Source organism: Dasypus novemcinctus, chromosome 11, assembly GCF_030445035.2.
Source record: "Dasypus novemcinctus isolate mDasNov1 chromosome 11, mDasNov1.1.hap2, whole genome shotgun sequence".
NCBI classification, from domain to species: Eukaryota; Metazoa; Chordata; class Mammalia; order Cingulata; family Dasypodidae; genus Dasypus; species Dasypus novemcinctus.
Window position 1 is genome coordinate 60,783,250 of NC_080683.1, and position 13,074 is coordinate 60,796,323.

The 13,074-nt window shown below is 37.3% G+C and overlaps 1 protein-coding gene across 1 annotated transcript; it reads right to left on the reverse strand.

Annotated features, from left to right (window-relative positions):
- Nucleotides 1-2,824: 2,824 nt before the first annotated feature.
- CGA (glycoprotein hormones, alpha polypeptide) lies at nt 2,825-4,850 on the reverse strand. The gene is made up of 3 exons (XM_004454488.3): nt 4,751-4,850; nt 3,517-3,701; nt 2,825-3,103 (listed from the first exon to the last, which is right to left on the reverse strand). Exons 1-3 carry the CDS (start codon nt 4,848-4,850, stop codon nt 3,026-3,028), a joined length of 363 nt encoding a protein of 120 aa, XP_004454545.1. The 3' UTR covers nt 2,825-3,025.
- Between the last annotated feature and the right edge of the window lie 8,224 nt (nt 4,851-13,074).

The window sequence follows — 13,074 nt, forward strand, 5'->3', positions numbered from 1 at the left end:
GTAGACAGAAGCTCTATCAGTTGAGCCACTTCTGCTTCTCCGATGTCCACTTTCTAATCCCCAGAACCTGTGCATATGTTACCTCACATGGTAGAAGAGACTTTGTAGGTGGAATCCAATCAAGGATTTTGAGAAGGGGAGATTATCCTGGATTATAGAGGTGGGCACAATGTAATCACAATGGTGCTTTTATGAGGCAGGAGGGTTAGAATATATAGAAGGAGATGTGATGATGGAAGAAAGAGGTTGGAGTGATATGAGGACAGGGACATGATCCATGATGAGGAAGGGGAATGCAGGTGGCCTCAAGAAGCCGGAAAAGGCAAGGAAAGGGGTTCTCCCCTCAGAGCCTCCAGAAGGAACCAACCCTGTGGACAACTTGATTTTAGCCCAGTAAGACTCGTTTTGGACTCCTGATCTCCAGAACTAAGATAATAAATTTACATTTTTTAAGCCACTACATTTGTGGTAATTCATTACAGCAACAAGAGGAAACTAGTATAGCTGAGTAGGAGTACTCATGGATTCAAAAGCTTGGAAGAAGCCACTTAAGTGTTAAAGACATTGCTTGCTCCTTCCCAAAACAGAAGGCAGAGCTAATAGCAGTCTCTGAAATCTCTTACCACCAGCTCTGTAAACTACATGAAATAAGTCTCCTTCCCCCAGTCTTTACTCTGCACCTCATTTCCCTTTGTTCAGTCAGTCCTTCTCTAGGTTCCCCAGCCCTTCCAGACCCTGGGTCTCTTAACCTCACCCTTTGAACCACAGACAATGGCTCCCAGGTAAATTATTGACAGACTCCCCTCTTGAGAGGTCAGGAGACAGACATTAAAGGGGAAAAATGCTTAATCGTTAGGATGTATAGAAAGAGTATGGAAGGAGTGAGTCAATGGGTAAGTGGGAGCCACATATGCTCAAGTGGAGGAGGCCACAGATAAAGGGCAGGAGCAGTGAGCTCAGCTTCTCATTTCCCCTTTCAGCCTCTGAACAGTCTCCCCAATATTACTCACCTTGCTTTTTTTCCATGTCTGTGTATGATCAGAAAACCCCCGACCGGAAAAACTAGGTGACACTTTCTCTACTATTTCATGACCAAACCCCTGCTTTGGGGGTAATTGAAGAGCTAGTGTGTTTACCAATCTGCTATGGAATTCTTTTGTCACTCAGGAATGGAATCTCAGCAATTTGGTAACTGAAAAATAATTGTGTAAACCTGTGAATGATGTGACTTTTTTTTTTAATTTTAGGCTCCTTCAGGACTTTGATCATTAGCTAAATTGATTCAGTGGGCATAAAATCATGGTCCCAAGGTAGGGACCAATTCTGTTTCTAAAGATAAATGCTCAATCAATGTGGCTTTGAAGCACAGCACTGCTCTTAAGCGTTTGGATGAAGTAAAAGTGCTTTGCTTTCCACCAGGCTTACAGTGAATACATTGCTCATCATTTATCCGTTCCCATCCAGGCCTGAACATGGAATGTAAGACCGGGTGTCTCTGAAACTTTAGAGTGATGCCCAATTTTAGTTAAGAACCAGATGCCCTTTCCTTAACCACCATTCAGTTACTACCTGGTTGCCAGAGTCTATTAAGAGGCATTTCTTTTTAGCCGGGCATAAATCAAATGGATAGAAACTCCAGGCAAGAAGGATTTCCTCTTTCCCCAACCCCAGAGCAGTATTCTCCAAAAAAAATTTTTGGTTGTACCCTTTAACAAGAAAACATTTCTGACCAAACATTCCCAATACATGCATAATAAATTGCTTATCAATTTTCTGCACATATTAACCTATTAGCATATCTGGGCTTTTATAAAATCCATGAAAAAGAAAATTTAAAAGAGTGATGTAATGGTTCATTCATGTGTCATCTTGACTAGGTTATGGTATCCAGTTGTTTGGTCAAAAAAGCACTGGTCTGATTGTTACTGTGAGGTATTTCATAGATGGATTAGCATCTACAGTCAGTTGATTGCTTCTACAGTTGATTGTATCTACAATCAACTAAGGACATAGCTGTCAGCAATGCGGGGGGTTTCTTCATGCAATTAGTTAGAGGTTTTAAAGCAGAACTAAGGATTTCAGCAGAAGGAAAGAATATCTGCCTTTTCTTCAGCCAGCCAGCTTCTCCTGGGGAATGCATTGCCACCTTCATCAGAGTTTCCTGCTTGTGGTCTGCCCTACAGAGTCCAGACTTGCCAATCTCCATGTCATGTGAACCAGTTCCTAGAATAAGACTCTAGATAGGTAGACAGGTAAATGGATGGATAAAGATGAAGGAAATAGCAATAGAAATATACATAGGCATAGACATAAACACAGAGATGGACATAGAGATAGACATGATGATAGAGATGGAGATGAGACAGAGATAGACATAGAGATAGAGAGAGTTAGAGAGATGATAGAGATAGGTATGATAAATGATACAGAGAAGGAGAAAGAGACAGAGATAGAGATAGAGATCTCCGTCAGTGTTGACTCTCTGGAGAACTTTGACTAAAACAAGTGATATAAAAGTGAATAGAAATAGAAGTTCCCATATTTTCTTCCCTCACTCTGATGGATTGTCTTCTGTCTAGTCCACTGACTGAAAGGATTCACAACTTACTTCTGTAAGGCTTGATGGGAGCAAGGTTCTCCAGAGTCAAATCACTGAGTGTGTATGGACCCACTTCATCCGCTAGGTCACTCCCTTCAATTAATCCTATCAAAAGCAACTGGCTTTAAACATTTAAGAAAAAAAATGATAATTCAGTGATTGAATGATGATTTAAAATACTTTATTTCCAGCAGAACAGTTTTTTATGGTCTTGCTAACTGCTGTATTTAATTCCAAATGATAAAGAACTAGACTGCTGATTATGTTATAGGATAAGGAGAAAGGCAATAGAGCTACAATATATTCTTGAAGCGTGGAAAAGTGGAAAAGGAGGGTTTTATCTCACAAGACATAAACACTGAAAAACTTAATTTTCCATTCCAGGAAATCAGTAGTCATCAGAGTCAGTAGCACTCTGAAAAATATTTAAGATTTGTGATAATAACAAGTACTGCAGTGGCATTCCGTGTGGTTCTCCACTTTAGCATTTCCCATTACAGTGGCCTAAAGGGGAAAGAAAAAAAATATATATATATATAGGCAAAAATTTTAAATGTGAAATAAAATGTTGTAGTCAGGTAATCTAAATAGATGCTTAGTGCATTTGCATATTCTCCCCTACAGCTGTTGTTTTCCCTCTGAAGGGTTAAGTTTGAATATCTGTGAGTATGGTGTGCGCTCTCCCTGTATCTCCCCTTTTTACCTCCACCCCCATTCTCTTCATTCTGAATAAATTGAGATAGTACCCACAAAGCTGCTGACCCTCTTAATTATAAGGGAGAAATTCTGCCTTTCCCCAGGCAAGTGCCCAACAAAGGATGGGTCGCCAGACAACTTTAATATTCAAACCCATGGATGGGTTCTGCAGGCATTTCTCTTCTTAAACTGAAAGCTTCTGGGGTCCTTTAAGTTCTCACCTTGGTAAATGCTTTGGCAACACAGCATGTGGCCTCTGAGGTGATATTCTTTGGAACTAACATTGTCTTCTTGGATCTTGCTGGAGTGGGATATGCTCTGGAGAAGCAGCAGCCCATGCACTGATAAATTGGGGCACCCAGTTTGGAAAAGTATTTGTTTTCCTTCAGTTTGCATTCTGGGCAACCTATTATTTTTTAAAAAGGACAAAGAGCAAAATCATCCAAAAAAGTTTTTTTAAACTACACATTTTCCCTTATGTATAAGATGATAAATGTTCCTTTTTCCATTGAAAATAAAGGGAAAATAAATAAATACTGTGTGACTCTAAGTTAATCTTCCTACATAATATCTATTTTTAGTGATTGCAGTTATTTGTATGGGAAAACAACTTTTGCATATATGCGTTCGAAATCTCAGTTATGGTAGTTTCTCTCTCTTTAAGCATGGATTCTCTATCCCAATGCTAATAGTATGCCTATAGGGAACACAAAACTTGACAGATGAAAACATCGTGCTCAGCTGACAAAAGAATTCTGCCCAGAGGCAAAATATTTTGCCCTTTGGAATCTCTGTTGTTTCTCTGCACAGAAACTCCAAATGTTAGTAGAGAAAAATATGTCAGAATTAAGAAAGCTTGGTGAGTATAGAAGGCCTGATATTAGATCTGGCATCTACACTTGGGACCTGAGATTAAAATATTACTACTTATCTAGAGAAAAACTCTAACCTATAGTCGTTCACAATTTCACAGCAGATGGAATTATACCAGCTGCTATGAGATTTTTCAAATAATACAGCAAAACAAATTTACTGCATAAAATGGTTTTGCTTTTCTCACTTGTTAACTGATGTGAAAATTCATCTACAAAGGCAATGTTAAAATCTTCTCAAATCTTTGGGGAGAACTCTACAAAAAAAAAAAAAATGAGCCAACTGAATAAAAAGCATTTTCTGCTTGTAAAGCTCAGATGAAGAAGAATGGGGAATCTATTTCAGATGAAAATGTATAGACTGCTATTTAAATGGATATGAAAGAGATTGTTTTCACTATACATTTTCTGGACTTAATTTAATTTTATATTCTCAATATACAAGTTCCTAGATATTTATCCTGCTGTAAAGATTTTTTATCACACTTGAAAGGGAGGTGGAAATGTAATTAATGGAGTTGTTGATATACATTTAGAAATGTATGTAGCTCTTATTAATGCAAACCCAAGTTTGATCACACACCCTGCATTGGAAACTCGCCGTCAGGAAAAGAATGGAGAATATGCAGAAACATGAACAGTGTGGCCAGAATGACAGCTGCATATTTTCTGTAGTAATCCATGGCTCTCCTGCAAAATAGACATAGAAAAAAAAGTGAACATTGGCTTACCAGTCATCACAACGATGAGTAGTTTTAACATTACTACTTCTAATAGTCGTCATTATCTTGACACTTCCTCTTTCAGCTCTCCAACATACTCTACAGCATGTTAATAATTTTTTTTTCATTGACCATCTCTCTCTAGGAAGAAGATAGGGATGGTGAAAGTACTATCCTGTTAAGAAACCCAAACATGCTCATTTGTAAAACAGGGAACTTAAACTAGGTAATATATCAGGCTGGGATATATAGGATGCATAAGATATATAAGCATTTGGGGCTATCCTTTCTGTCCCCAGGATGGAAAACAGAAGACATTACCTTTCTTGCTTTTTATTCACTTGTGGTAGAAATCTAAGTCTCACTAGCAATATGTAACAGTAAATACTGATCTGAGAGTGTGGCAGTGGGGAGAGCAGAGAGCATTGATCAAAGTTTTCCTAAATGCACTTCTTGACTGATTTACATCTATAGGTACAGCTTTATCTAAGCATTTTGAATGCAAAGGCCAGGCTATTCAGATGAGTGATTGATGATATCCAGGTATTGGCCCCATTGCATCTGAGAAAAGGGAGGTAAGAATTTGGGTTGTATCCCCACAGGTCCTAGAAAAATCTATGTAAGATAAGAGATGCAAACGTTATCTCACTTTTTAATTGAAAGGGTAATGGCTTGCTTATGCTAAAACCATGAGAGAGAAGTGGGACAGAGTATCAATTACTAATTTTAAAAAAAGACAGTTCAGAACAGTTAAAGAAATATTAACATCAATTTTACATACTCTCTTAGAAAGTAAAAGAGGAGAGAATATTTCCCAACTCATTTTATAAGACCAGGATTATCCTGACACCAAAACCAGGAAAGGAAGGAAGGAAGGAAGGAAGGAAGGAAAGTAGGAAGGAAGGAAGGAAGGAAGGGAGGGAGGGAGGGAGGGAGGGAAGACTACAAATTAATATCTCTCATACAAAAATTCTCAGCAAAATATTAACAAATTAAATCCAACAAAATATAAGAAGAATTATACTCCACAACAAATGGGGCTAATTCAAAATATAAAAAGCTGGGAAGCAGACTTGGCCCAATAGATAGGGTTTCCACCACCACATGGGAGGTCCGCGGTTCAAACCCTGGGCCTCCTTGACCCGTGTGGAGCTGGCCCATGCTGCAGTGCTGATGCGCGCAAGGAGTGCCCTGCCACACAGGGGTGTCCCCCGCGTAGGGGAGCCCCACGCGCAAGGAGTGTGCCCCGTAAGGAGAGCCACCCAGCACGAAAGAAAGTGCAGCCTGCCCAAGAATGGCGAGGCACACACGGAGAGCTGACACAAGATAATTCAACAAAAAGAAACACAGATTCCCATACCGCTGATAAGGATAGAAGTGGGCACAGAAGAACACACAGCAAATGGACACAGAAAGCAGACAATTTGGGGGGGGAAGGGAAGAGAAATAAATAAAAATTGTTTTAAAAAAATAATATATATATATGTATAAAGCCAGTTCAAATTCAAAGATCAATTGATATGGTCCACCATATCAATGGGATAAGGAAGAAAAAATTTTATAATTATATCAGTTGACATAGAAAAAGTATTTCACAACTTCCAACATTGATTCATGATTTAAAAAAAACTCAGCTAAGCAGAAACCAAGAGAGCATCTACAAATACTCTATAGCTAACATCATACTTAATGTGAAAGGCTGAATGTTTTCCCCATAAGACTGGGAACAAGGCAAAGATATCTACTTTCACCACTATTTAACATAATATTAGAAGATCTAGCCAGCACAATATGACAAGTAAAGAAATAAAAAGCATTCAGACTGAAAAGGAAGAAATAAAACTCCCCCTTTTTGTAGAAGACAAGAATATCTAGGTAAACGCCCCCCCAAAAAGACTCCTAAAACTAGCAAAGCCACATGACACAAGATCAACATACAAAAATCAGCTACATTCCTATATTCTAAAAATAAATATATGAAGACACATTAAAAAGCACAATGTCATTTGTAATTGTCCCAAAAAATAAAATCTTTAGACATAAATCTAAAAATGATATTTTTATGCTGAAAATTACAAAATCTGATGAAAAAAAAGAAAGAACTGAACAGAAGGAGAGAAATCATGTTCATGGATTGGAAGACTTTAAGATAGTAAAGATGTTAGTTCTTTCCAAATTGATCTATAGGTTTAATGAAATACCAATCACAATCCCAGCAAGTCTTATGTAGACACAGACAAGCTTATTCTAAAATTTATATTGAAAGGCAAAGGATCTGAAATAGCTAAAATGATTTTAAAAATGAAGTGGGAGGAAATACACTACTCAGCATTAAGGCTTACTATAGTTAAGGCTACAGTAATCTAGACAATGTGGTTTGGGCAGAGAGATAAATATACTGATCAGTGGAACAGAAGAAAAAACCTAGATATACGCCCAAATATGCCCAACTGATTCTTGACAAAGGTACCAAAGCAATTCAATGGAGGACTTTTCAGCAAATGGTCCTACAGGAATTGGACATCCATAGACAAAAAATGAACCCAACCTAAACTTCATATCTTATACAAAAATTATCTCAAAATGGATCATGGACTTAAATGTAAAATGGAAAACTATAAAATCTTTAAGAAAAATACATAGGAAAACATTTTCAGGACCTGGGGCTAGGTAACAATGAGTTTTTAGACTTAACAACAGAAGCATGATTCACATAATGAAAACTTGATAAATTAGGCCTCATCCATTTTTAAAATGTTTGTACTGCAGAAGACTCTGTTAAAGGGGTAGCAAACAAAGTACAGACTGGGATAAGATATTTGCAAGCCATGTATCCAACAAAGGACTAGTACCTAGAATATATGTAAAGAACATATGGATGTATACTATATAGAATAAATTTTTAAAATGTGTAAAGTCTCAAAACTCAACAGTAAAAAAATAATCTGATTAGAAAATGGATATTTCACTGAAGAGAATATAGAGATGGCAAATAAGTGTATAGAAAGGTACTCAACATCATTTAGCCATTAGGGATATGCAAATTTAAAGTGAGATATCTTATACAATGATCAGAATGGCTAAAATAAAAAACAATAACACCAAATACTGGCATAGATGCAGAAAAACAGGAGAATTCATATATTGCTGATGGGGATATAAAAGGTACAACCACTCTGTAAAATAGTTTGAGAGTTTCTTAGAAATATGCGCTTACCATATGCTCCAACAGTGGTATTCTGGGGCATTTATCTCTTATGCTTACACAAAAACTTTTTTACCAATGTTCAAAGTGGCTTTACTCATACAGTCCAAACTAGAAATAAACCAAATGTTCTACAGCAGGTGAATGCTCAAATAAACAGTGGTACATCCATGCCATGGAATACTACGTAGCAATAAAAAGGAACAAACAACTGAGGCACACAGTAACTTGGATGGATCTCAAGGGAATTAGGCTGAGTGAAGAAAACTAATCTAGGAGGTTACATATTTTACAAATTCATTTATCTAACATTCTTGAAATAACAAAATTATACAGATGGAGAAGAGGTCAGTAGTTGCCAGGTGTTAATGTTGGTGGTCAAAGGGTGAATGTGGCTACAAAAGGATAACAGGAAGGAGATTTGTGATGGACAGTTTTGTAGCATAATTGTGATAGTGGTCACACAACTCCTACACATGAGATAAAATTCCACAGAACTACACACATACACATACACACACACACATTAATGTATATATTAATAATACCAATGAAATCTGAATAAACTTTGAGGATTGAACCAAAGTCAATTTCCAGGTTTTCACATTGTACAATCATTATGCAAAATGTTATCATTGGAGGAAAATGGGAGAAGAGTACACAGGACCTCCCTGTACATTGTGCAAAGTCCTCTGAATCTATAATTACTTTGAAAAGAAAGTTTTTAAAAAGACAATTCAGACTGAAGTTTAAAATCACATGTGAGTCAAAACTTTTTCATGTAGACTAACATAATAAAACCATGTTTTTTCTGGATGCTTATTTCTACCGATATATATATTTATGTACAAGTGATTATGGGTTTTATTTATTTTCATACAAAATTAACACTGAATAAATATTGCTCTAAGTCAATGGTTCTTAAAGCATGATCTCGGAGCCCCAAGCCCTTTCAGGATCTGTGAAGTCAAAATTATTTTCATAGTAATATTAAAACATGATCTACCTTTTCCCCTCAGGTGTATTCTATGAAGCTTTCTAGAGGCTACATGACATGGGATATTAAACAGATTGAATAAAGAAGGTAATGTATAATCTAGCTATCTTCTATTAGACCAGACATTAAAGAGATTTGCAAAACAGTAAAACAATGCCCCTCTCTTCACTGATGATATTTTTGTTTTGGAAATTGTGTTTATTTTTTATAATTATATGTTATTTATGTTAACATATGATATATTTATTATTGTTGTTTGTAAATGAAAAAATTTAATGAGTAAATTATTTTTTTACATTTTCTATTATACTTTCTAAATCAGTAAATATTGATAGATATAACCCCTTTAAACAAAAGACCTTTGAGCTTGTCAACAATTTTGAAGAGTGTAACAGATCCTGAGACTAAAAGAGTTTGAGAACTGCTGCTGTACAAAGCCAGAAGGAAGTTTCATAGTTAAAATTGGTTTGCTTTTTAAACTAGTATCATTTTTGTGCTTTGATATTACAGGTCACATATTATGAAAATTCAGCCATTATGCAGTGAGCAATTACATGAGAATTAATTCAGAAAGAACATTTATACAAGATTGCAGAATGTGAGAACATGAAGTCAATGTACATTATAGAATTTGCTTTACAATAACACAAAGAGAACACTGAAAAAGCAGAACTAATGTCACCGTTCCTGTAACTTTCAGTAGTAGAAACTGACATCTTTCTTCTTAAAAGATAAGATTAACCAAACAGAAAGGAATTAACCCTCATGTCCTAGGTGTTTTTAAAAACATTTTAAGAAATCTTTTCATCATTTTAATCGCCTTTAGATTTTTCCCTTTTGGAATTTGGAAAGAAAGATTCTAGAATCAAGGAAGGAAACAATTACGTTTGATTGGGGTTTATGGGTTTTTTTTGTAAAACATCCACAATTTAAAGTAAGATACTAATATTGGGCTCTTTTGGTATTCCAGGCAAGTACCTTAGAGACATCAAAGGCCCTGTACATCCTACCTCAGACTATAAACACTCAACACACCCTTACTTCCTGCCACCTGTCACAGAAAAATAAAGAGTCCAAAAAACACGTGTTTTCTCTACTTAACCTATCTATCTCAGAGTCCTTTAAGGAGCTGCCCAACTGACAGTTCCACTGAGAAAGCACCACCCATCCCCAAAGCCAGAATAAATAACTCTCTTCTGTGCATTCACCTATCACTTTGCTTGTAATTCTTAGATCAAGTCCCATAGTCTATCCTGAACTCTAGTCAGTTAAGGGCATGCTTATCTCTCCATCCGTGTGAAAGCACCTTAGAGCAGAGACCATGCCCCTCCTATTCACCACCACCCTAAGCACAAAGCTAAGCACGTAGTAGATGCTCAATGCAATTATATTGTTAGAATTAGTGTTAATAGTACCCATCAAAAGTTGCTAATGTAGAGCTGCCATTCACACTGAGGAAAAAGATAATGCTGGAATGAAACTTAGGATAAATGCTAAGTAAGATAAGTTTTCAGATCCTAAATTCATTAAAGATAGTATTTCTCTCTTAGCTATGTAATTTGTAGCTGATTAATAACTGATTCTCTAAATGTTGAATGTGCCACTGAAGGAGCCATTTTATGCTAGGATAAAAAATCATAAATAAGAATTCAAAAGAAAACAACAAAAAGCTATATAAGAGATCCAGGGTTTAAATTTTGTGTCGTTTAGTTTATATTAAGCTGTATGTGTGCACAAAGCTTGATATTTTATATAAAGATAACATTCTTCAAACAATAAAAAAATTACAATAATTTACTATTTTTATTTAGTGTGTGTCCATGATATTATTTATTGACATATATATAATTAATTTTTAAATGATTTATGAAATAGGTAAACACTTTGAGTACCATACAAGTTGTGTATATGTATATTGTTTATATATATGTGTACATACATACATATATGAAATATTGTTCCAAAAAGATTGCAAGTGCTTGAAACATGTGATATCCTGCCCTTCACTTGCAAAGATGTTGCTATTGATCCCCACTACCAAAGAGTGGGTTTTTTGTTGCTCTTTGGTGGTGATTGCTGGGTGACTCATCCATACTCTCACATATGAAGGGGAAGGCCAACTGACTCATACCATACATTTTTGAGATTACTGGCTAGGATTAAAGACATAATTCTATATTAATAATCAGATAAAATCTAACTGACTTGTAGAGAGCTAACCTAAGGCTTCACCTCATTAGTCCCATCTATCCAGTCCAGCCACCATCAAGGGGGGAAAGAGGAGAATGCCTTAAGTGAATGGTAACTGGTGAGAGAGAACCCTTGAGGGATGACCTTTAATCCCCAGCACATTGCCTGGCATGAGATGGGGTTTAATCATCACCTATTAATTAGCTGTAACTGTTCATTAGCACCTTGCCATTATACTTGGACCCTAGGGACTGGTCCAGATGATAGTTCAATAGTTCAACATCAATGAAGATTGGAAGATTGGAAGTCACAGGGGAAAGAGGAGAGACTCCTTCATCCACCCACTTCCACAGAGTAGGCCCTGAGTCCCTCTGCAGGCTCCCCTCTCCCTCCTGCCAAGTGACCACCTCTGTCTCCACATGGAGGAAAATAAAGAGGTTGAGTTCAGTGGTCAACTTAGCTTCACCCAGCAATTTTCTTTCCTCATGTGCTCTAGTTCTAGTTAGTGGGTGTCTACCTTGTTGTAACATGCACTGAAACCCAGGTCTAACAGTGAGTATCTTTCACAATTTCATTTCCAGTCCTCCAATCTCAATAATCTTCCAGGCTCCCCAGTTCTACTAAGTAAACGCTCCTGTCAACATTTTTGCAGGCACTAGAGTGACCTTGAGACCCCTTAACATATTCACCAATAGTTTTCTCCAATGATTGTGACAAGGGAAGGCTGGGGGTGGGGCAAAGAGGAGACACTAGTTAATATTCCCACAATCTGCTTCATCTCCCCTCATCCATTCTTTGATATGGATAATTAATATGTGCTCTCTTATAAAAAGATGAATTTTAGATAACTTGGCAGGAATGCCAATGTTGTAAGGTACATAATTTAAGGTCCACATTGAGCTCTTAGAAGATTTAAAGACTTCGAATAAGTACCTGCTGCAAGCCAGGAACTGTGCGAAATAGGGGTGAGACAAACCTTAATGAAATAAATCCCCTGCCATCTGAGGAGTTCAGAGTACAATGAGAGACACAGATACAAAGGTAAATGACTGTGAGGTAAAGTGACAAATGCTGTAACAAAAGTATATGTAGGGAAACAGACTTGGCCCAATGGATAGGGTGTCCGCCCACGACATGGGAGGTCCACGGTTCACACCCCGGGCCTCCTAGACCCGCGTGGAGTTGGCCCATGCGCAGTGCTGATGCACGCAAGGAGTGCCCTGCCACGCAGGGGTGACGCCCGCGTAGGGGAGCCCCACATGCAAGGAGTGCGCCCCGTAAGGAGAGCCGCCCAGCGCAAAAGAAAGTGCAGCCTGCCCAAGAATGGAGCTGCACACACATGGAGAGCTGACGCAGCAAGATGAGGCAACAAAAAGAAACACAGATTCCCAGTGCCACTGATAAGGATAGAAGCGGTCACAGAAGAACACACAGCAAATGGACACAGAGAGCAGACAACTGGGGGGGGGGGGGGAAGAGGAGGGGAGAGAAATAAATAAAAAATAAATCTTAAAAAAAAAAAGTATATGTAGACATTGGGATATTGGGTAGACTGGAAACATGGAAAAGACTAGATGAAAAATTAATGAACATAAAGAACATGTAGTTGATGGAAAAAGAAACAGGACAGTTTCTTTTAATTTTAAAATATAAATTCAGCAAATTTATATTTTATTGTTCTGACATTTGTACGGGAGCTTCATGTATTCAGTAATCTTCTTGATTACCCCAAAAGGTAGAAGTGGCCAATAGCATATCTTAACATGCTCCAGTATCCAGAGGAAAATAAGGCC

Coding starts and splice junctions, on each gene's coding strand:
- CGA (XM_004454488.3), bottom strand. CDS start 4,850: ATGGATTACTACAGAAAATATGCAGCTGTCATTCTGGCCACACTGTTC. Junction 3,702..4,750: donor CGGCGAGTTTCCAATGCAGG/GTGTGTGATCAA, acceptor AAAAAATAATAG/GTTGCCCAGAATGCAAACTG. Junction 3,104..3,516: donor TTGCCAAAGCATTTACCAAG/GTGAGAACTTAA, acceptor TTTCCCCTTTAG/GCCACTGTAATGGGAAATGC.